Source organism: Periophthalmus magnuspinnatus, chromosome 2, assembly GCF_009829125.3.
Source record: "Periophthalmus magnuspinnatus isolate fPerMag1 chromosome 2, fPerMag1.2.pri, whole genome shotgun sequence".
NCBI classification, from domain to species: Eukaryota; Metazoa; Chordata; class Actinopteri; order Gobiiformes; family Gobiidae; genus Periophthalmus; species Periophthalmus magnuspinnatus.
Window position 1 is genome coordinate 18,944,103 of NC_047127.1, and position 23,919 is coordinate 18,968,021.

Below are 23,919 nucleotides of genomic sequence, written 5' to 3' on the forward strand. Positions count from 1 at the left end.
CTCTCCAATATACTCAAGTAAAATGTACTTAAGTAAAGTACTTTCATAGTCTTACTTTGTTACATTCCACCTCTGCATACTGTGGGAAGGAACAGCATTTCCCTCCTACAGGCCAAATAAGAGTCAGGTTTGTGGAGATGCAAGCTCACTCACCAAAAGGACGCTGGTCCAGTGCAATAAACACAACCAAACTGAAAAAAACATGCTTTAATTTTAGTCTGTTTTTTGGCTAAAATGTTACATACTGTGGCTTTAATGAAATGATCAGCTTCTTTGGTCAACCAACCAACAACCACCACTGTGGAATATTCCAGAAGAGGGGATAACATCTCTGTGGAAACCCACTCAGCACAAAAGTTACACAGTCTACCTTTAATTCATGTGTGTATACCAGGGGTGTCCAAACTTTTCTCATTAAGGGCCACACATAAAAGCACTGACAAAGCTAAAGGCCAAGGGGATTGAGGGCCATAGACTGGTCACCAATACAATGAATACTTCAAATCTGTTAGACTGAACCACTAGACCTTTATTCATGCTCACATCCACAATACGACACATTATATATTTGATATGGACTTGTTAATGTAGATTTTCAGAAATGTACAGTAAAAGTACTGTTTAAAGTAATATGGGCCAATTCACCTTGAAGCTTGAGGGCCAAGAAAAATTGGTCTGTGGGCCGCATTTGGCCCCCGGGCCACAGTTTGGCCATGCCTGGTGTATACAGTGAGAACATTTGAATGAGTTGTTCAGTAACACTTGAATAAAACTGGCCATTGGGTGTGATTTAAAAAATACATGAAATATTCTTCAAGCTTCAGTGTTGAATTTGATGAATTTACTTGGATATGGTTTTGTTTGGACCAGCACAAAAATCAGCTTAAAATGGCATGTCTTTTTCTACTTGGCTCGTTCTTATATTTGTTGTTGCCTTTTAAAGATTCTAACGATTTGGAACAATGTTTTTCAGCTGAGAGTCTGACACAGTCAAATCGTTTAGGGCTTGTTTTTAACTTGTTCAATATCGTTTGTTCCACATGTTCACTCATTTCCACGTGAACACTTCCCAATAGGCTCTTAGTTCTTTAAGTCCATTTGGTTTGAGAGTCTTTTGGCACACTGTGAGTGTTTTATTTTGGTCCCGTAACAGTAGTAGTTTGGGTAAGTTACTTTGCATTGGCAGTTTCTTGGGCAGTTACAGTGACTTGTTCTTCTTAGTAAACATTTAAATATGTTGTTTTTGAATCCATTCCGATCGCGTTTCGGGCTGTACATTTGTAAACTCCGGCATCTTTTGGTGTCGGGTTTTGGATGACTAGCGAACCTTGCGGGTGAAGGTATTTATTCCCAAAAAGTCGCGGTTGTGTGCTAACGACTAGCCTAGATTTGTCTGGCGTTTCCCAGGCTAATTCCACATTGGGAATACCAGTGGCTGCGCAGTTCAGTTGTATTGCTACCCCACGTTTCGCATACGTCACTGAATTTGGTCCATTCGTGATACGAGGAGGGTAGGCTATTACGATAACAGAGACAGATATAGCCGAGCTACCATATTCGTTAGCCGCTCTGCAAACGTACAAACCTCTATCGTAAACACTAACTTGTTGAATCGCTAGCGTACCATTTTGCAAGACTGAATACCTCCCAGCTTTTTGTGGACGATTCAAAACAACTCCACTTGGTAGCGTCCACGTTAGCTGTAGCGGTTCCTCATTTGTAACACAATGTAGCATTAGCCTATCCCCATTCAAAACGTTAACTGGTGAATTATATCTATTAGCGATTTCAGGTGTTCTCCTGAGCGTCAGCTGCACAAATTGCTCAACCTGACCAGAGTTGCTACGCCCCAAACATCGGTACGTACCTGCTTCAGCTAAAGTAGGGTTGCTAATTACTAAGGAGCCATCTTGACGGTGGAAGAATTTGGTAATACGTGCACCACTAAGCAAAGGAGTCCCATTCGGAAGCACCCATGTAATCAGTTTGATATTATGACCTTCAAATGAGCAATTCAGAGTCATAGCATTGCCAGCAGTCAATGATACATCGTCCAATTGGGTTTCAGGAACTTGCATTCTAGCATTAGCTTCTTTAACCTCAAGGTTAACTCCTAATCTGACCTCTCCTCCTTCATTTCTTGCTATACAAGCTAGCTGTCCTGAATCGCTTGTTTTAGCTGATCGGATTTCCAAAGTGCCATTTTGAAAAACAGTCATCCGACTGCCGGAGTAAGGAGCGGGTAGGATCACATTACCAGGTAGCACCCACATAATTCTTGGATTCGGCGTTCCCTTAGCAACACAATCCAGTAAAATCATAGCATTTTGAAATGTAGAAACTTTAAAATTATTTCTGTTGTTGCTAATAACAGGCGGTGCAACCAAAACATCAACTTTGAGGATTTTGTTGTCTTGTCCAAAGCTGTTCCGAGCCATGCAAGTGTAATCCCCAGCGTCAAAACGTTGAACTCTTCGCACAATTAATGTTCCGTTGTTAAAAACTTGATATTTTTCCTTATTTGAATCGATAATCCGGTTCATTGGTGATATCCAGGTATACGTAGGAGTTGGTTCACCTTTAGCATGGCAATGTAAGGTTACATTTTCACCGTAAAGGACTTGAACAAGTGAAGTTACTGTTCTGTTTTGGATTTGTGGCGGAGACAAGGCAGATTTGACCTTAACATAGATTTTCATTTCGTCCCTCCCGATCTGGTTGTCGGCATAGCAGGTGTAGTCGCCCTCCTCTCGCATGCCCACGTCGTTGAAGAACAGGGTCCCATTGTCAAACACCACATATCTAAAAAAAGACAAAAGGTTTTGAATCATTGCGGTTATACTAAGTCATATTTTTACAGGAGAAGCTTATAATTTAGCTGAAGTTTTAGATTAAATAAATATTGATGAGTTAATGGGTAATTATGGGGTACAAGAGTAAGTACTTTAAGATTTCTTTAAATTGTGCTCAAATTAAAGAACATAAATAAAACTTGCGCAAAAAAGAGTGTATGAAATAATAGAAATCACACTTGTGTGATTTGTGGTGCTTCGCTACTACTCCCAGTAGTGGACTACAACGGAAATGACAATACGGTGCTCGTTTATTGCAGGGGTTACGTTCAAAAATACCCCGCAATACATATAGTATATAGAGGCAATAACATTTTCTCACATTTCTCTCTTGTTTAAACACTCTTAAAGTTTAAACCTTTGTATATTATATCCCCCTTCCTCGATAATCACTTTGAATGTGTTGTTGACGTGCCTCTGCTTCAGCGGTATCTGCAGAGGTGTCTCTCCGTGCAGAGAAATACTTAAGTCCAAAGTGTTTCTAAAATTTGCCAAACCAGCCCTTCCTGGCATTCAATGGGCTTGGTACTGCATTAAAAATACTGTCTGAACACATTGTGCACTGTACAGGACACACGGCACGGAGGAGACTGATGGACAATGGTCTACAGGTCAACAACTACCATGCTAACTGCTCACTTCCTGATTCTCAGACTCTTTATAATTAGATGCAGAAAGCACACAGTGGACTTATTTTGACCTCCAGAGCTGCTTATATAATATACATGTACTGGGACAGACAAATTTTGCTCAAATACAGGGGGTGAAATCAGGCAGAGGGTTCATGTGAGGACAGGGCCATAGTACCACTAAAATATATAACTCCATTATTTGTTTATCTGTTCATCTAATACCAAAACTCCTGCAATAGGGCAAAGTGGTAGATCTCTGTTAGTGTACTTTATACATGTGCTACTTCAAGGCTGCTCTTGTGTCTGTGATGTATGGACTTCATTGCCTCAAGAATTTCAAGAGACACTTTGCTCCATTTATCTAACACAGCCTTACATAACTTGGATTTCTTCTTAGCGATAAAAAAAAAAAAAAAAAAAAAACCTTCAGAAATAAATGTGAGTTTCGAGCTCGTTTTGAAAGACAGTGGCCTTGCTGTGCATTTTCTACAGGATTATAGAGCGTCGATATAATGAGTATGTAATAAATGAAAGTTTTGTGTAAAGGGTCATGCATTACACTGTAAAGTAATGATGAGGTACAATGAGGGAGCATAAGGACCTGGAAATGTCACAACCAACTCCAGATAAGCTTTCAACTCAAATAATACAGACAGTTCATAAATATATCACGCAAAATCAGTTAAGGGTGCACTATGTAACTTTTCTGAGGGTCCATCAATTCCTGGTCTCTATGGAGATGTTATTGCTTTACTTAGAACATTCCACTGTAAGGCATTTATCTCTTTAACTCTCCCTGGAGAGCAGAGGGTCAGCTCTCTGGGGAGGTGACCCTGCTCACAGTAAGAATGCATGTTTGTTTTTTTTTTAGCTATGAATACCTCTAATTGAAACAAAAAACAAAAGTGCATGATATGTTTAATGTCATAATGTGGAACATAACAGGTAAAGCAATAACAGTAGAGTGAAAGTAAATAAATACATGTGGTACCTTCGCCCTCGTCTCTGCTTCTCGTGGTTGACCCTGGTCCCGTCGGGTAAGGCCCAGCTGATCTGTGGGTTTGGGAGTCCAGATGCGATGCAGTCCACCTTCAGGTCCCCTCCGTAGATCACTTCCTGACTGGAGAGTAACCTTTTCTGTTCGATTTGAGCCGGCTTCGTCAAAATCTCCACTGCAAGAGCAACATAATCATCTCCCATCTTGTTTCGTGCCACGCACAGATACTCGCCGCCATCTTTGTCCGTGACAGAATGTACCGTTAAAGAGCCATTAGGATGCACCTGGATTCTTGGGTCAAAACTGAAAATAGAAGACATTGTATATGTCAATGATGAAATAAAAAAAAAAAATTAAATGATACTATCTGGGAAATGTGGATTGAGTTTGAACTTTCTTGTGAGGACAGACCCGGAGGGAAACTTATAATTATAACCACAAATGTATTTATTTGTTCATCTTGTTCTAGGTACAACTAGAACAAGGCTGCACAAACTTTGGTCTGATGTATGTGTGTGACACAGAGTGATCTCAGTCTGGTGTGTGTGTGTGTGACACAGAGTGATCTCGGTCTGGTGTGTGTGTGTGTGTGACACAGAGTGATCTCGGTCTGGTGTATGTGTGTGACACAGAGTGATCTCGGTCTGGTGTATGTGTGACACAGAGTGATCTCGGTCTGGTGTATGTGTGACACAGAGTGATCTCGGTCTGGTGTATGTGTGACACAGAGTGATCTCAGTCTGGTGTGTATGTGTGACACAGAGTGATCTCGGTCTGGTGTGTGTGTATGTGTGACACAGAGTGATCTCAGTCTGGTGTGTGTGTGTGTGTGACACAGAGTGATCTCGGTCTGGTGTGTGTGTGTGACACAGAGTGATCTCGGTCTGGTGTATGTGTGTGACACAGAGTGATCTCGGTCTGGTGTATGTGTGACACAGAGTGATCTCGGTCTGGTGTATGTGTGACACAGAGTGATCTCAGTCTGGTGTGTATGTGTGACACAGAGTGATCTCAGTCTGGTGTGTGTGTATGTGTGACACAGAGTGATCTCGGTCTGGTGTATGTGTGACACAGAGTGATCTCGGTCTGGTGTATGTGTGACACAGAGTGATCTCAGTCTGGTGTATGTGTGACACAGAGTGATCTCAGTCTGGTGTGTGTGTATGTGTGACACAGAGTGATCTCGGTCTGGTGTATGTGTGTGACACAGAGTGATCTCAGTCTGGTGTGTGTGTATGTGTGACACAGAGTGATCTCAGTCTGGTGTATGTGTGTGTGACACAGAGTGATCTCAGTCTGGTGTATGTGTGACACAGAGTGATCTCGGTCTGGTGTATGTGTGACACAGAGTGATCTCGGTCTGGTGTATGTGTGACACAGAGTGATCTCAGTCTGGTGTGTATGTGTGACACAGAGTGATCTCAGTCTGGTGTGTGTGTATGTGTGACACAGAGTGATCTCGGTCTGGTGTATGTGTGACACAGAGTGATCTCGGTCTGGTGTATGTGTGACACAGAGTGATCTCAGTCTGGTGTATGTGTGACACAGAGTGATCTCAGTCTGGTGTGTGTGTATGTGTGACACAGAGTGATCTCGGTCTGGTGTATGTGTGTGACACAGAGTGATCTCAGTCTGGTGTGTGTGTGTGTGACACAGAGTGATCTCAGTCTGGTGTATGTGTGACACAGAGTGATCTCGGTCTGGTGTATGTGTGACACAGAGTGATCTCAGTCTGGTGTATGTGTGTGTGACACAGAGTGATCTCAGTCTGGTGTATGTGTGACACAGAGTGATCTCGGTCTGGTGTATGTGTGACACAGAGTGATCTCAGTCTGGTGTGTATGTGTGACACAGAGTGATCTCGGTCTGGTGTGTGTGTATGTGTGACACAGAGTGATCTCAGTCTGGTGTGTGTGTGTGTGTGACACAGAGTGATCTCGGTCTGGTGTGTGTGTGTGACACAGAGTGATCTCGGTCTGGTGTATGTGTGTGACACAGAGTGATCTCGGTCTGGTGTATGTGTGACACAGAGTGATCTCGGTCTGGTGTATGTGTGACACAGAGTGATCTCAGTCTGGTGTGTATGTGTGACACAGAGTGATCTCAGTCTGGTGTGTGTGTATGTGTGACACAGAGTGATCTCGGTCTGGTGTATGTGTGACACAGAGTGATCTCGGTCTGGTGTATGTGTGACACAGAGTGATCTCAGTCTGGTGTATGTGTGACACAGATCGATCTCAGTCTGGTGTGTATGTGTGACACAGAGTGATCTCGGTCTGGTGTGTGTGTATGTGTGACACAGAGTGATCTCGGTCTGGTGTATGTGTGTGACACAGAGTGATCTCAGTCTGGTGTGTGTGTATGTGTGACACAGAGTGATCTCAGTCTGGTGTATGTGTGTGTGACACAGAGTGATCTCAGTCTGGTGTATGTGTGTGACACAGAGTGATCTCAGTCTGGTGTGTGTGTATGTGTGACACAGAGTGATCTCGGTCTGGTGTATGTGTGACACAGAGTGATCTCAGTCTGGTGTGTGTGTATGTGTGACACAGAGTGATCTCAGTCTGGTGTATGTGTGACACAGAGTGATCTCAGTCTGGTGTATGTGTGACACAGAGTGATCTCGGTCTGGTGTATGTGTGACACAGAGTGATCTCGGTCTGGTGTATGTGTGACACAGAGTGATCTCAGTCTGGTGTGTATGTGTGACACAGAGTGATCTCAGTCTGGTGTGTGTGTATGTGTGACACAGAGTGATCTCGGTCTGGTGTATGTGTGACACAGAGTGATCTCAGTCTGGTGTGTGTGTATGTGTGACACAGAGTGATCTCAGTCTGGTGTATGTGTGACACAGAGTGATCTCAGTCTGGTGTATGTGTGACACAGAGTGATCTCGGTCTGGTGTATGTATGACACAGAGTGATCTCGGTCTGGTGTATGTGTGACACAGAGTGATCTCAGTCTGGTGTGTATGTGTGACACAGAGTGATCTCAGTCTGGTGTGTGTGTGTGTGTGACACAGAGTGATCTCGGTCTGGTGTGTGTGTGTGTGTGTGTGTGTGACACAGAGTGATCTCAGTCTGGTGTATGTGTGACACAGAGTGATCTCGGTCTGGTGTATGTGTGACACAGAGTGATCTCGGTCTGGTGTATGTGTGACACAGAGTGATCTCAGTCTGGTGTGTATGTGTGACACAGAGTGATCTCGGTCTGGTGTGTGTGTATGTGTGACACAGAGTGATCTCAGTCTGGTGTGTGTGTGTGTGTGTGTGACACAGAGTGATCTCGGTCTGGTGTGTGTGTGTGTGTGTGTGTGTGTGTGACACAGAGTGATCTCAGTCTGGTGTATGTGTGACACAGAGTGATCTCGGTCTGGTGTATGTGTGACACAGAGTGATCTCGGTCTGGTGTATGTGTGACACAGAGTGATCTCAGTCTGGTGTGTATGTGTGACACAGAGTGATCTCGGTCTGGTGTGTGTGTATGTGTGACACAGAGTGATCTCGGTCTGGTGTATGTGTGTGACACAGAGTGATCTCAGTCTGGTGTGTGTGTGTGTGACACAGAGTGATCTCAGTCTGGTGTATGTGTGTGACACAGAGTGATCTCAGTCTGGTGTGTGTGTGTATGTGTGACACAGAGTGATCTCGGTCTGGTGTATGTGTGACACAGAGTGATCTCAGTCTGGTGTGTGTGTATGTGTGACACAGAGTGATCTCAGTCTGGTGTATGTGTGACACAGAGTGATCTCAGTCTGGTGTATGTGTGACACAGAGTGATCTCAGTCTGGTGTGTGTGTATGTGTGACACAGAGTGATCTCAGTCTGGTGTATGTGTGTGTGACACAGAGTGATCTCAGTCTGGTGTATGTGTGACACAGAGTGATCTCAGTCTGGTGTATGTGTGACACAGAGTGATCTCAGTCTGGTGTATGTGTGACACAGAGTGATCTCAGTCTGGTGTGTGTGTGTATGTGTGACACAGAGTGATCTCGGTCTGGTGTATGTGTGACACAGAGTGATCTCGGTCTGGTGTATGTGTGACACAGAGTGATCTCGGTCTGGTGTATGTGTGACACAGAGTGATCTCGGTCTGGTGTATGTGTGACACAGAGTGATCTCGGTCTGGTGTATGTGTGACACAGAGTGATCTCGGTCTGGTGTATGTGTGACACAGAGTGATCTCAGTCTGGTGTGTGTGTATGTGTGACACAGAGTGATCTCAGTCTGGTGTATGTGTGACAGAGTGATCTCAGTCTGGTGTGTGTGTATGTGTGACACAGAGTGATCTCAGTCTGGTGTGTGTGTATGTGTGACACAGAGTGATCTCAGTCTGGTGTATGTGTGTGACACAGAGTTATCTCAGTCTGGTGTATGTGTGTGCGACACAGAGTGATCTCAGTCTGGTGTATGTGTGTGACACAGAGTGATCTCGGTCTGGTGTATGTGTGTGACACAGAGTGATCTCGGTCTGGTGTATGTGTGACACAGAGTGATCTCGGTCTGGTGTATGTGTGACACAGAGTGATCTCAGTCTGGTGTGTGTGTGTGTGTGACACAGAGTGATCTCGGTCTGGTGTATGTGTGTGACACAGAGTGATCTCAGTCTGGTGTATGTGTGACACAGAGTGATCTCGGTCTGGTGTATGTGTGACACAGAGTGATCTCGGTCTGGTGTGTGTGTATGTGTGACACAGAGTGACCTCGGTCTGGTGTATGTGTGTGACACAGAGTGATCTCAGTCTGGTGTGTGTATGTGTGACACAGAGTGATCTCAGTCTGGTGTATGTGTGTGTGACACAGAGTGATCTCAGTCTGGTGTATGTGTGTGACACAGAGTGATCTCGGTCTGGTGTATGTGTGTGACACAGAGTGATCTCGGTCTGGTGTATGTGTGACACAGAGTGATCTCAGTCTGGTGTGTGTGTGTGTGTGACACAGAGTGATCTCGGTCTGGTGTATGTGTGTGACACAGAGTGATCTCGGTCTGGTGTATGTGTGACACAGAGTGATCTCGGTCTGGTGTATGTGTGACACAGAGTGATCTCGGTCTGGTGTATGTGTGACAAAGAGTGATCTTAGTCTGGTGTGTGTGTGTGTGTGTGTGTGAAAGAGTGATCTCGGTCCGGTGTAGGGGTGTGTGTGTGTGTGTGTGAACGAGTGATCTCAGCCTGGTGTATGTGTGTGACACAGAGTGATCTCAGCCTGGTGTATGTGTGCGATACAGAGTGATCTCAGTCTGGTGTGTGTGTGACACAGAGTGATCTCAGTCTGGTGTGTGTGTGACACAGAGTGATCTCGGTCTGGTGTATGTGGGTGTGTGTGTGTGTGTGTGTGTGTGTGGGGGGGGGGGGTGTGTGTGTGTGTGTGAAAGAGTGATCTCAGCCTGGTGTATGTGTGTGATACAGAGTGATCTCAGTCTGGTGTATGTGTGCGATACAGAGTGATCTCAGTCTGGTGTGTGTGTGACACAGAGTGATCTCAGTCTGGTGTGTGTGTGACACAGAGTGATCTCGGTCTGGTGTATGTGGGTGTGTGTGTGTGTGTGTGTGTGTGTGTGGGGGGTGTGTGTGTGTGTGTGTGAAAGAGTGATCTCAGCCTGGTGTATGTGTGTGATACAGAGTGATCTCAGTCTGGTGTGTGTGTGACACAGAGTGATCTCAGTCTGGTGTGTGTGTGACACAGAGTGATCTCGGTCTGGTGTATGTGGGTGTGTGTGTGTGTGTGTGTGTGTGTGGGGGTGTGTGTGTGTGTGTGTGTGAAAGAGTGATCTCAGCCTGGTGTATGTGTGTGATACAGAGTGATCTCAGTCTGGTGTGTGTGTGACACAGAGTGATCTCAGTCTGGTGTGTGTGATTTATTTGTGTTCCTGAGCTGTAGTGATCCGTTCCTATTATTGTCCTACCTGTATTGTGCGTCCACTAGTTTCTTGGACGGCATTCTCCAGATCACTCTTGGTTCTGGGTCTCCTTTAGCCACACAGTCCAGTTTTAGCCTCCCTCCGTAAACCACTTCTGTCAACTTTGGCGATGCCATTCTGATGCTAGCTTTAGCTGTTTGCATCTTACTCTTCACAAACAAGTTAACTGTCCTTTTGCTAGTCCCCATCATGTTGCTAGCCAAACATTCATACTTTCCGGCATTTCCTTGGGTTAATCGTTGGATGATAAGTGTGCCATTTGGAAAAACCATCAAATTATGCCCGTTTAAGTATTGTGACGATGTTAGCTTGATGTTCTGTGGTGTAGTCCATCGTATCGTAGGTTGAGGTGAACCATTAGCAGTACAATCCAAGTAGACAATGCCATTTTCGGTAGCCGTGATGTTTTCAATTGGCATTTGTTGAAAAACTGGAGGCAGCGATGAAACATATAACCTTACAGAAACTGTGTCTGCTCCTGAAACACTGCTCCCAACACATTTGTAAATCCCTCGATCTGAAAAACCAGCTTGGACAATTCGTAAAGTACCGTTTTGTAAAATGTTAACCCGATTTGAAGCTGACCCGAAAGGCGTGACAGCCATTTGAGCGTGATTTGGTAGCACCCACATTACTTTAGGTTTTGGGTGGCCCTCAACTTGGCACTCTAAATCAATACTGGACCCCAAATTTACAGAAACATCACGATGCCGAGACTGCAGGATTTTGGGGTGTTGAGAGAGCACCACGAGGTTGGTTAGCATCTCGTCAGAGCCATATTGGTTTTGAACACTGCAAAGATATTCTCCGCCGTCTACTGGTTGAATGTTTCGGATGATGAGCGACCCATTTTTATGTACTTCATAACGCTGCAGTCTGGTGTTTTGGGGGATACTGGTACCTGAAAAAAGGAGGAAAAATATATTACATCTTTGATATTATATATCAATACTTTTAACCAATCCAGAGAAAAAAGACTGTTTATACTGTTAGCTTAGAGCTCCTATATTACACAAAATGGACTCTTGTAGCTTTAATCCAGGCTATAATGTTGTTACCTCCTCAAAAACAGACCTGGAGTTGTGTTTTGTTTCATTCACACTTGTTTGAGTAACACTTTATTAGTCTGCAACATCTCCAAAGCTCAAAATGCTCTGTTCCACCTTGTGATGTCATGAAGTGGTAGTTTTCAAGTTAACAGCTTCTTTTACCTTTAATACAGTAGAGATTTGCAGGTCTAGGGCTGAAATGATCCAAATGATTCTACTGAAGGTGTATGGAATTGAAGCGAAGTACTTCCTGTATTACCACATGATGAGAGAAGAACTCTCCTAAATATGCAGGGTTTGTGTGTTACAAACAAACAAAACACAACTCCAGGTCTATTTGTATTGAGGAAACAACATTAGAACAGAGATCAGACAATCGTGTGACATGGGCACATTCAGCAGGGTTGTTGAACTGAGTTACTGGAAGGTTCCTTACTATTTGAGTGGGGCAAACATTCAGAATAAATTGGTAAATTGTGATATATTCCATCTTTTACCACCCTTTAAGTATATGTTCTAGTGAACTTTACTGGTGAAGGGTCCATTACTTTTCTCTGTAAGTTTCTAATTTTGCATGTTAAGTGCCATGGCATTAAACTTCATCTCCATGGCGACAAGCAGGCAGGTCCACCAAGCCAAGCTACAAGTCAGGTCTGTGGAGAGGTGACCATGCTTTCTGTAAAATTTCATATTCTTCAGCGTATAGAGCTCAACAGTGACATTTTCTATTCATTTTTCCCATAGACTTTTCAAAAAATGTTAATATTAAGAGTTCATCACGCAGTTTAACCACCTACGTGTTATCCATAACACAGTTGTTTTAAGTCCATAAAGCACATTTCAAACACAAGACTCTTAAATGTTTAAAAAGTTTCATAAACAGATTTGAAATAAAATCATAGGTCTGGTGCTCATTAGTTACAGAGATGATTAGCCTTGAGATTTCTAAATTTTTAAAATATTATCTTTATTCGGAAAGTCTGGTAAAAATGAATGGGACATTCGTCCGGAAGTAGGGGGTGGGCCGTGATTGTTGAGCACCATTTTCTTGGCTAAAAAACACCTAAAAAGTAAAATAAATAGTGCCTCTCATAAAACCTTCCATGAAAATAAAATATTTGAATTATCACACAAAGAATTCTCTCATTTCTCTCATTCCATTTGTTCAATGCCATCACTTTTAATCTATTACAAAAATGTCTTCAGTCTGCCTCAATTCGCCAAGGCTAAACTGAAAATGTTGGTTGTTAAATGCTAATTACGAGCTAGCTACATGGTGACTCATACCTACCGGTTGAAACTTTAGTCCATGACAGGAAAGGCTTGGGTTCTCCATTGGCTGCGCAGGGAAGTATGGCATCTGTTTCAGCTTTTACGCTCATAATTTGGAAATTACTCTTGGTTATCCTTGGCTTCCCCCTTGGATAAGTGGCTAAGGCGGGTAGCTTTGACGTCGTGCTAGCTTGCGGCGTTTCTTCTGTCCACAATTTAGCCAAAAATGGGGTAAAAGTTGGGGCAGGGGTGGTCTTCAAGTTGATTGTTGGTATGCTAGGATTTGAGCTAATAAATTGGTTCATTCTGTGGTTAGATGCCTGGGTTACAAGATCTGAAAGTGCTGATGTAGCTTGAGTTGGTCGCTGGGTGGCATGCATTTTAGGTGTGACAGATGTTTTTAGCAATTTAGCTTGATTACCTTGGTCTAGTTTAAGGCTAATGCTAATGCTGTTAGCTTGTTGGGTGGTATTTCTTGCTAGATGTGGAGACAAAGTTGAATTTTGTACAGCAAAATGTGAATAATTCATTGGTTTAGCTTCAAAATTTTGATCTTCTTTTGCAATATTCATATTAGTTGTGATGCTAGGAACTTTATGTGTGGCGTAATTTAGCATAGGCGGCATTATGGTTGATTTTAGAATAGAATTTGTGGAAGAAATTAGCAAAGTACTTTCATTTTCTAGGTCGTTATCGCTAACTTTTGGGTTAATCTTAATAGCTGGATGTTGTTTTGTTGTTACATTCAAAAATGAAGATGGGATTGTTGTTTTAGCATTTGTAGGGTTAATGCTGATGCTAGTAGGAGTAGATGGTGCTACTGTAGTTTTAGCATTAACAGTTTGCAAAGATATAGAATTAGTTGGACTGGGTTGGATTTGATTGCCATTTACAATAACAGGAATGCTGGTTGCTTGATTGCTAGCATTTTGGGATAAAATTACCCGTTCATCTTGTATTTGTTGATCTTCATTGAAATCTTCCTGGCTTTGACTAATGCCCGGAGTGTGTTTTGTAGTATATGTCAATAAATGGGTTGTTAAAGTTGTTTTCGGTGGGGCTATATTAAAATGAATGACTGATTCATTTTGTCGTTGTGGCTTATTTGTGCTATTGCTGATGCTAATAGCTTGTATGGTACTTTGTTCGAGCTTTGGTTCAGTGGCGGCCATTTTGGTAAGGGCATAATTTAAAGTAGTCGTTGGTAAAGCAGTTGTAGACGCCATTATACTTGTACTGTCAACATTATCTCGTCTATTATCTTGAATGAAAGCCTTCGAGGAGTCTTCTGGCCTTTTTGTAACGGCTTGTACTTCAAAATCAATACCTGTTGTGGCCAGTAAACCACTTGTATCTTGAAAATGGTGCATCTCCTCCATTTTATGCTCCGTTAAGGACGCTAGTGAGGAAGAACGCGTTGCTAACTGCTCCCTGGTCCCATTCACAAGATGTTTCTGTCCTTTGAGGGCCGTATATCTTTGGCGCGATTGAATTAACTTCCTCTTTGCGTGTCTTAGCTTCTCGGAGGAACTTTGTGCTATAGCATTTTCCACTGGCGTCTGGGATACAGGTTTAACAGGTGGCAATGGGTGGCTTGTAAAAGTTTGCATAGATTTCGATGGGCTCGTGTCCAGTCTCGTCTCTGGAAAAGCAGTTGGAATAAAACCTTGTACTAGATTATTATCAAGTATCTTTGTTTTTGTATTACTTTCTGTTCTAGCTTCGGGGCTCATGCTGCTTACCGTAGAATCGTTTTCTAGTGGAACAATTGGCTCCAGACTTGCTGAAACATCTCTTTGTAGCTCTGTAGGCCCAGCACTCACCAGGTTAAACGTTTCATCAATTACAGCACTATTTTGAATATGTTTGTTTAGCTTGTTTTTACGCCTATTTGTTTTTTTCTTACGATTTCCATTTCGTCTTTTTGAATTTGGTTGACGTGTACTACTAGCTAGCTTGTGCCATATTTGAGCAGTTGTCGGGGAAACCAAATCAATAATAGCTTCAATTGGTAACAGTCCTACATCGTTTGGCTTTTGTGGTATTATTTCATCCTCCCTATTTGATGTATCTGGGTCAACAGTTGGAAGTACTTGTCCCATTTTAACCTTTTTATGTAATTTGGAATTTTTACTTTTATTTCTGCGATTTCCCTTAGCTTTAGGTGGTTTGGGATCAGCTGCACTGCTTCCTTTCACTTCACCGTCCTCATGGTGGGAATAAGTTACGCTCATGCTTGGAGTGTTTAGATTTTCCTGCCAAAAACTGACAACTTGCAATGGTGCAGAAGTGGTTTGCGGGAGGAAAAACACATTGCTCGAAGTAGTCAATTGCAAATTGGGGAGATTTGGTGATGTCATGGGCTTTAGGGTTGTTGCTTGCAAGCTGTCTGCACTTTCCTGTTCAAAAATAGGTGCTGTGGTTAATTCATGGCTAGCTTTCTCATGCAAAGTCACTCCATCTGATGATCCTTCAAAAGCTTCATTTGCTAATGTTGTCAAATATTGAGTTGTATACTGTTGAAATGTTGTCTCTTTTTGCCCCCAAGTGGTTGACTCTCGAACTTGCGTTGTCATTTTCGGTGTTGTTCCCATTATAGGAGACGCAGTAGTCATAAATTGCCCATTCTTGATGCGAATCTTTGCCAAAATGTCCGCCCATCTTTCTGGATTTATCTTTGTTTTTGACATGTTCATTCTTCTACGACTATCTAAAATATTCCTCCCATTTTGTGGGTTTTGCAAAGTTGGCTTTCGTAACATAATCTGAGGTCTACGCCATGGAGTTCTTGAAGGATTCATGCCATTTCGACCTGGAACTATTTTGCGTATTGGTTTTGAATTGATAACTTCATCAGTATCGCCCGATCCTCCTTCTAAGTCTGGAATCGGAACTTTAATTTTTGTATTTACCCCAGAAGCAGATTGTGGCCTTAACGGAAATCTTCTTAAAGGCCTAACCAATCCAGGACGTTTATTCACAGTAACTTTAGCTGTTTTTGTAGCTGCACCATATTGATTCAAAACTACACATTTGTAAAATCCACTATCAGGAGGCACACTTTGCGATATATGTAGCGTTCCATTTGAATAAACAGAAACTCTTGATGTATTGGACTTAAAACTTACAATATTTCCATTTGGGATAATCCAATTCACTTCGGGATCAGGTGAACCAAAACCATTGCAATCTAGGTTTAGTGAATTCCCAGCCACTAACTCAACAGGTGTAGTAGTTTGGTCCTCTCCTGGTTGCGGGTTGGATGAATCTTGTATGCTAACATAAAACGGTGAAATCGCAACATCTTCGTCAGCTTTAGCAACACAGTAGTAATTCCCAGCATCTTTATGTTCGGCCATTTTGATTTGAAGCTTACCATCTGCAGAAATAGACAATCTTTCATCAGAATTGTCACTTGGAGCCACTATTTTAGTCCCATCTGGCAGTATCCATGTTATAACAGGTTCACCAGAACTTTGCACGCTACATTGCAAGTCAAAATCTTTGCTTAATATTGCCGTTTTAAAATTCAGATTTGCTTCTTCAATTATAACCCATGTTCTAACTTGTCTTTGAATCATTTCTGTTTCCAAATTTTGCGATATTTGCGTTGTTAAACTTAGCTTAACTCTCTTTCCGGAGGAACCTTGCCTGTTTAGCTGTAAATCTGTATATGATTGCATTAACCAAGACGGTAGCGCCATAATGTTAGCTTTCACTCCCGTGTAATACAACGCATCCTTATCCGAATCCTGCTTGTAAACATAGGTAGGATAAGGATCTTTTGTTAGCATAATTCCTCTTTTCAAATGCGCTGGTACGCTAGTGTAATACGCAATCAATCTCCATAGACGTTCGTATCTTTCTCTGTCAACACCACAATCCAAATCAAGTGAAAGCGTAATGTTGCTAACCATTTTAGCATCGTCGATTTGCTCAAAGCTAATTTTGTTAGTATCTTTTGGTTCGTCGATGCTGCATTCAAGCTCCACGTCATTGCCATGTTCGTCCGATAATCCAAGTGAAATATTTCCGAAAGGTTGTTTAAAATGTTGTAAAAGTGTGAGCTGGTGGTGGGATTGCTCAGGTGTAGACTGTGACGAGTGTTTGGAGCTGAGGACAGGACTCGTGCAAACCAGACTGTCCTGAGCTTCAAGAGGTTGTTGGTGGAGATTCTTTGGAGAAGAACAGATTGGACACAGCTGACCGCCAGGTAGAGCTCGATCCTTTTTACACTTCAGCACACCTACAAGAAAAAAAATAATAAATTCAACAGACAAACATAATATTACCAAGGGTGAGTCGAGTCTACTCATGTTTTTTCTCTTAAAATATCAACATTTTTCATTTTAAGGTAAGGGATTAGAGAGGATTAGCCTGACTCAAGTCTGTAGGATGGTAAAATCAAGTTACATATTTATTTTTATAGTTGAATGATACTTTTATATTTTGTTTTTGGGAAATGGAAATAGTGGGCAAAATTGTTATTTTATTCTTCAAAACACTCCATATGTTTTAAAGGTTATACACTGCCTGGCCCAAAAAAAAAGGTGACCACTAGAAAAAAGGTCACACATTCTAATATTTTGCATGCATTCACTGTGGCATTGTTTCGATTTCACTTCTGCAGTGTTACAGGATTTATTTCCATCCAGGGTTACATTAATTTTTCACCAAGATGTTGCATTGATGGTAAATGGTCACATTTTTCTATAGCGCTTTTCCACCTTCAAGGCACTCAAAGCTCTTTACAACAAGGAACCACTCACCCATTCATACACACATTCATACAACAGTGTACGCAGACACTGAGGGCGAGGTGGGTTAAGTGTCTTGCTCAAGGACACAATGACAGCATTCATCTCTGTGAGCTAGAATCACACCGCCAACCTACGGATCAGTGGATCTGACCACTCAACCAATGATGTTATTTTTTTTTGATGATGGTCGAGTCTGACGCTGCACAAACTCTTCTCCAGCACATCCCAAAGATTCTCACTGGGGTGAAGGTCTGGACTCTGTGGTGGACAATCCATGTGTGAAAATGATGTCTCCTGCTCCTGAACCACTCTGTCACTATTTGAGCCCCATGAATCCTGCCATTGTCATCTGGGAATATGCCCGTGTCATCAGGGAAGAAAAAATCCACTGAGGGAATAACCTGGTCATTCAGTATGTTCAGGGGTCATCCTTTGAACACAGGCTGTTGCTGAACCTAGACCTGACTCGTACCTATAGACTTGTACCTCTTTGCTTAGTGGTGACTTTTTGTAGGTGCACTATGATCTTTCTTAGTGTAGGGTCCGCTACCTGCTTGTCTCCATGGAGATTACTTTGCTGTGAACTTAATGAATAAATATGAATGAACATCATTATGGCACATCATTATTTTCAAGTGAACTTTTGAAATTCTCACCTGGAGCCGTTTGGAGCCATTTGTGGATCCACTTGACGCTGCAGTCACAGATCCAGGGGTTCGCATGTAAAAACAGGTTTTCCAACTGTGGCATAGTCTCCAGCAGCTCCTCTGGGATCGTGCTCAGGCTGTTGTTGGACAGGTACAAGTGCTTTAACGTCGACAGGTGAAATCGTTCCAGTATCGTAAACGTGGTGAAGGTGGCCGGGTGGAGTTGTTTGATTCGGTTTCCTTCCAGTTGTAAAAGTTTCAAATTTGTGAGTCCATGAAATGTGTCCGGGTCTAAGGACTCCAGACTGTTGTGGTCCAGATGAAGCCTCGCCAAAGACCAGAGACCCAGGAACGTGTGACGGTTTACCTCGCGCAGTTTGTTGTAGCTTAGCTTTAGCATCTGCAGAAAAAAAGGAGGGTGAGTCAGTGAGTGGTCTGAAACACACGACCAATCAAACGTTTGGACACATCCTCTCTTTCTCTGTTTTTTTCTTTATTTTTACTTCCTACATTTTATAAACACACAGAAGACATCAAATATATGAAGCAAAATACATAGAATTATGTAACAAAGAAAAAAAAGTTAAATAACTACTAAATATTTGTTTTATATTTGCTATTAAAATCCTCAAAGTAACCACCCTTTCTTTGTCAGAAAATATTTGATTTTGCTGAGATGAATGTACTGTTTTAACTTGTAAAGTTTTTACCTGCAGAGCTGAGAGGTCCTTGAACACTCCATCAGGAAGTGAGTGCAGGTCATTCCCATGGACCAGTAGTAACTCCAGTCGGGTCAGGCCTGAGAGAGACTTCTCTGAGAGACTACTGATGCTGTTAAACCTGCGACATGAGAGACCGGGCTTAGACCAGATTTAGATCTGGGTTAGACCTGGTTTAGTCCTGAGATAGTCCTGGTTTAGATCTAGATTAGTCCTGGTTAAGACCTGAACTATACCAGGTTTGGGCCTTGTTTAGTCTTCATTTACATCTGGTTAAGTTCTGGTTTGGATCTAATTTGAGCCTGGTCTTAGTTTAGCGCTTGTTTATGTCTGGTTTATTTCTGATTTAGTGCCAGTTTAGATCTGGGTTAGATCTGGTTTAGGACTGGTTTGGCCTGGTTCAGTCCTGATTTAGTCCTGGTTTGGGCCTAGTTTAATTCTGGTTTAGATCTGGGTTAGTCCTGGTTTAGCTCTAGTGAGGTCCTGGTTCCCATCATGTTTAGTGCTGGTTTAGTCACAGATTGAACCTAGTTTAGAATTGTGCAATCTAAACTACAACTATTACAGTAAAACTAAAGTTACTACTGCTACTAATATTACTAGTACTGCGCCATCACCATCGACACCACCACCACCGCTACATAAATCCTTTACCCGAGGTTAATCCGCTCGACGCTGCGGTGGATGTTGTTGGGCACAGCCAGCAGAGATCTGAAGGTGCAGTGGAGTTCAGTGGGCTGAGGACATGCACAGGAGCGTGGACAGGGGGCAGCAGAGAGGCACAGGGACACCACACTCAGGAGGAGGAGAGGAAGAAAGAGTCGACGTGTGATTGGACCAGCCATGATGAGAGGGCGGGGCTTAATACTGCTGCATTATGACAAAAGAGAAAAATATGTCAGTAATGAATATGTATTTGTGCTGTCAGTGTGTACATGTTCTGTTTATAGTATCGAGTTTTGATACTAGTTTTACTAGTTTGGGTTTAACTTTTCTGCTTGAGCCCGCCTACCTTCTTGTCTCCAGGGAGATGCTACTACTTAAAATGCTTAGAATGTTCCGCAATATCGAATAAAACTTATCTTGCATTAATTTCATTAAGAGTGTTTTTATTGCTCAAAAATGCATTGAAAAACATTCTTACTATAAGTGGGCTCGCCTCCCCGTAGAGCTGACCTGTAACTCGGCTATCTGTCTATTTGGTGTCAGTAATACATTTTTACATTTTGAATTATTAATACTTTTTACAATATTATTTAATTTACACTTTGTTTTAACTATTTATTACAAAGTCAGAAATATTGAGGTAGTAGGATTAAAACAGGCCTAAAACAGAACTAATCCAAGACTGGACTAAACCAGGACTAAACCAGGACTAAACCAGGACTGAACCAGGACTAAACCAGGACTAAACCAGGACTAAACCAGGACTAAACCAGGACTGAACCAGGACTAAACCAGGACTAAACCAGGACTGAACCAGGACTAAACCAGGACTAAACCAGGACTAAACCAGGACTAAACCAGGACTGAACCAGGACTAAACCAGGACTAAACCAGGACTAAACCAGGACTAAACCAGGACTAAACCAGGACTGAACCAGGACTAAACCAGGACTAAACCAGGACTGAACCAGGACTAAACCAGGACTAAACCAGGACTGAACCAGGACTGAACCAGGACTAAACCAGGACTAAACCAGGACTAAACCAGGATTAAACCAGGACTGAACCAGGACTAAACCAGGACTGAACCAGGACTAAACCAGGACTAAACCAGGACTAAACCAGGACTAAACCAGGACTAAACCAGGACTAAACCAGGATTAAACCAGGACTGAACCAGGACTAAACCTAATTTAGACATTTTTATGTAGATTTTCCTTGACCACAGTAAAAACTACAAAATGACCCCTTTGCAAATGTATCACTATTAAAGTTGCAATATGTAACTTTCCAGATGTGGTGTGTTTCCATGGAAACATGCAGAAGATTGAATGGAGTTTAAGCTGATGCTTATTGTATCAGGCTCACACTTGAACACATCATTCACCAGACTTCATAATTAACTACATTCCCCACCATTAATTTACTTTTCCAAAGTATGTTTAGTTTATTTAAAATAACGGCCTCCCGAGTACCCCCTCACTCACTCAGGAGTACCCCCTCACTGAGTACCCCCTCACTCACTCAGGAGTACCCCCTCACTGAGTACCTCTCACTGACTCAGTACTTGTGTAATAACAGTTGTGATTACCTCAGAGTATCAGCATGCGTCTGCCACAAACTCCTTATATTCCATTTCAAACCAGCGCCAAACTTTGAGCCCAGGAGAAGTCGGAAAAACTGATCCCAAAGTGAGACTTGTCCAGGATCAGGTCTGGTCTGTGCGAGGACAGAAGCAGGACTGAAACAGGACTGAAACAGGACTGAAACAGGACTGAGAGCGGAGAGGGAGCAGAGGGGGAGGGGCTACAGCCAGGGCACGAGTCAGCACAACTAAAGCTGCACTTGGGAACTTTCCTACACTGTAAACCTAGAGAGTATTCCTCACAAGGAAGGAATGTTCAGCAGTTACCATGGAGACACATGACCCTGCACACAACAGAAACACCGTCAAGGTGTTTAAGATCCAAAAACTGAAAACTCTTAAAAAAAAAATCCAAACTGTATTTAAGGAGACATCAGCTCACCATCAGCTCACCTGTTGTACTTCAGATAAGTCACTTCTTTATTGTCTGTGTTAAAACAAAGCTCAGATTAAAGTCAACAAAACCCCAGACAGAGCTGTGCCTCCAGTTAGCATCACACCCCCAGAGAATGCAGATGAAATCAGCTGCTAAGTTTTGGACTGTACAATTGGGGCATGAAAGCTCATTAAGACAGCAGTTTTTCTAAAGTAGTTCTCATGTGACTGTCGTATTTTATATGGATTTCAGACTGAATCAAATCAAACAGAAAACATTGAATTAACATATGGAGGTTTAAAGCCACAGTGTGTAACTTTTTAGCAAAAAAAACCCCAAAACTGTTTAGTGCAGTGAAAACATGTGTTCTTACTGTAAGCAGGCTTGCATCTCCACATACCTGACTCTCCTGCTTGTTTCCATGTTGACTATAATCTTCCACAATGTGACGTATCTATCTCTATGAAGAATGTTCCGCAGTACGGTTTTAACTCTCTTGTTTCCATGGGGTGGAGACGGGGAGGATTTAGAGAATTTGACCTCAGACAGAGACATTTTGATAAGAAGACATTTTTATCAGCTGAAACGGACAATGTGACTCTGAAATGTTCCACAGTATATTAAACTTATGTATCTCCATGGAGACAAGCACCAGGCCAAGTTTCAGGTCAGATCTGTGGAGAGGCGAGCCTGCTCACACTAAGAATGCATATTTAAGATCACATAAAGGGGAAACTGCAACAACTCACGTGAGGAGTCTGAGTCACCACTTTCCATCAGACGGACGAGTGCGAACAAAGAAAAAGAGAAGGAGAGAGAGAAGAGAGAAGAGAGGAGAGAGGGGAGACAGAGAGAGCAAGAGAGAGAGAGAAAGAGAGAGAAAGAGAGAGAAGGAGAGAGAGAAGGAGAGAAAGGGAGAGAGGAGAAATAGAGAAGGGGACAGAGAAGGAGACAAGGACGGAGAGAGGAGAGAGAGACAGAGAGAGAGAAAGGGAGAGAGAAGGAGACAGTGAGAGCAAGAGAGAGAAGCAGAGAGAGACGGAGAAAGATGGACAGAGGAGAGAGAAAAAAGGAGAGAGGGGAGACAGAGAGAGCAAGAGGGAGAGAGATAGAGAGAAGGGGAGAGAAAGAGAAAGAGGAGAGCAAGAAAAGAAGGAGAAGAGGGGGAGGACAGAGAGATGAGTAAACGTCTGGAACATGTGGCCAATGGAAAAATGAGACTAGACTCTGTTCTGTTCATTTACATTGTACAGTTACATTCAACTGTGTCTGTGCAGAAGGACGAGATATATATGTACAACATTCTCTGGGAGTGTGATGCTAACTGGAGGCTCTGCTCTGTCTGAAGCTCTGTTATTCAAGTTAGACTTTAATCTGAGCTTTGTTTTAACACAATCTGACCATAAAGAAGTGACTTATCTGAAGTACAACAGGTGAGCAGATTTGTGCTGTTAAACACGTCCCTCTCAAATAACATCACAGTCACAAGCTAGCTAGCATTAGCATTAGCCAACAGTTTCTTATCTTTAAATCCAGTTTGGATTTTTTGGATCTTCTTTGTCTCCGTTTGCTGATGTCTGCACATGTCATTGTGACTGCTGAATATTCCACCATAGACATACATGTAGAACACCCTCAGTGTGATGTCACTGCAAAGTATCAATAGTATTACAATAGTAGTAATTAGTAATTGCTTGTTAGACTAGTAGTAAAATTGTAATAGTAATAATAGTTAAAGTAGTGGACTAGAAGTAATAATAGTAATAGATGCAGCAGCAGTAGTAGTAGTAGTAGTAGTAGCAGTACTAGTAGTAATAGTAGTAGTAGTAGTAGTAGCAATAGTAGTAGTAGTAGTAGTAGTAGTAGTAGCAGTACTAGTAGTAATAGTAGTAGTAGTAGTAGTAGCAATAGTAGTAGTAGTAGTAGTAGTAGTAGCAGTACTAGTAGTAATAGTAGTAGTAGTAGTAGTAGCAATAGTAGTAGTAGTAGTAGTAGTAGTAGTAGCAGTACTAGTAGTAATAGTAGTAGTAGTAGTAGTAGCAATAGTAGTAGTAGTAGTAGTAGTAGTAGTAGTAGCAATAGTAGTAGTAGTAGTAGTAGTAGTAGTAGTAGTACCAATAGTAGTAGTAGTAACCTGGTAGATTGGTAGTAAAATTAGTACTAAATTAGTACTAGTAGCAGTAGAGGAGTAGGAGTGGTGGTAGTAGTAGTAGTTTTAGCAGTAGCACTATAGTTGCAATAGCAGTAGTATTAGTAGTATTAGTAGTTGTAGTAGTAGTAAAAGTAGTAGTAGTAGTAGTAGTGATTATAGTAGTACTAGTAGCTGAATAGTAAAAGTAGTAGTAGTAGTAGTGATTGTAGTAGTATCAAATAGTAAAAGTAGTA

The 23,919-nt window shown here is 42.2% G+C and overlaps 1 protein-coding gene across 1 annotated transcript; it reads right to left on the minus strand.

Moving 5' to 3' along the window:
* Positions 1–276: 276 nt before the first annotated feature.
* Positions 277–21,235, minus strand: mxra5a (matrix-remodelling associated 5a). Its single transcript, XM_055226829.1, has 8 exons — positions 21,105–21,235; positions 19,502–19,717; positions 18,839–18,968; positions 18,138–18,528; positions 12,741–16,967; positions 10,386–11,301; positions 4,476–4,784; positions 277–2,802 (listed from the first exon to the last, which is right to left on the minus strand). Exons 2-8 carry the CDS (start codon positions 19,690–19,692, stop codon positions 1,218–1,220), a joined length of 7,749 nt encoding a protein of 2,582 aa, XP_055082804.1. The 5' UTR covers positions 19,693–19,717; positions 21,105–21,235; the 3' UTR covers positions 277–1,217.
* Positions 21,236–23,919: the final 2,684 nt, after the last annotated feature.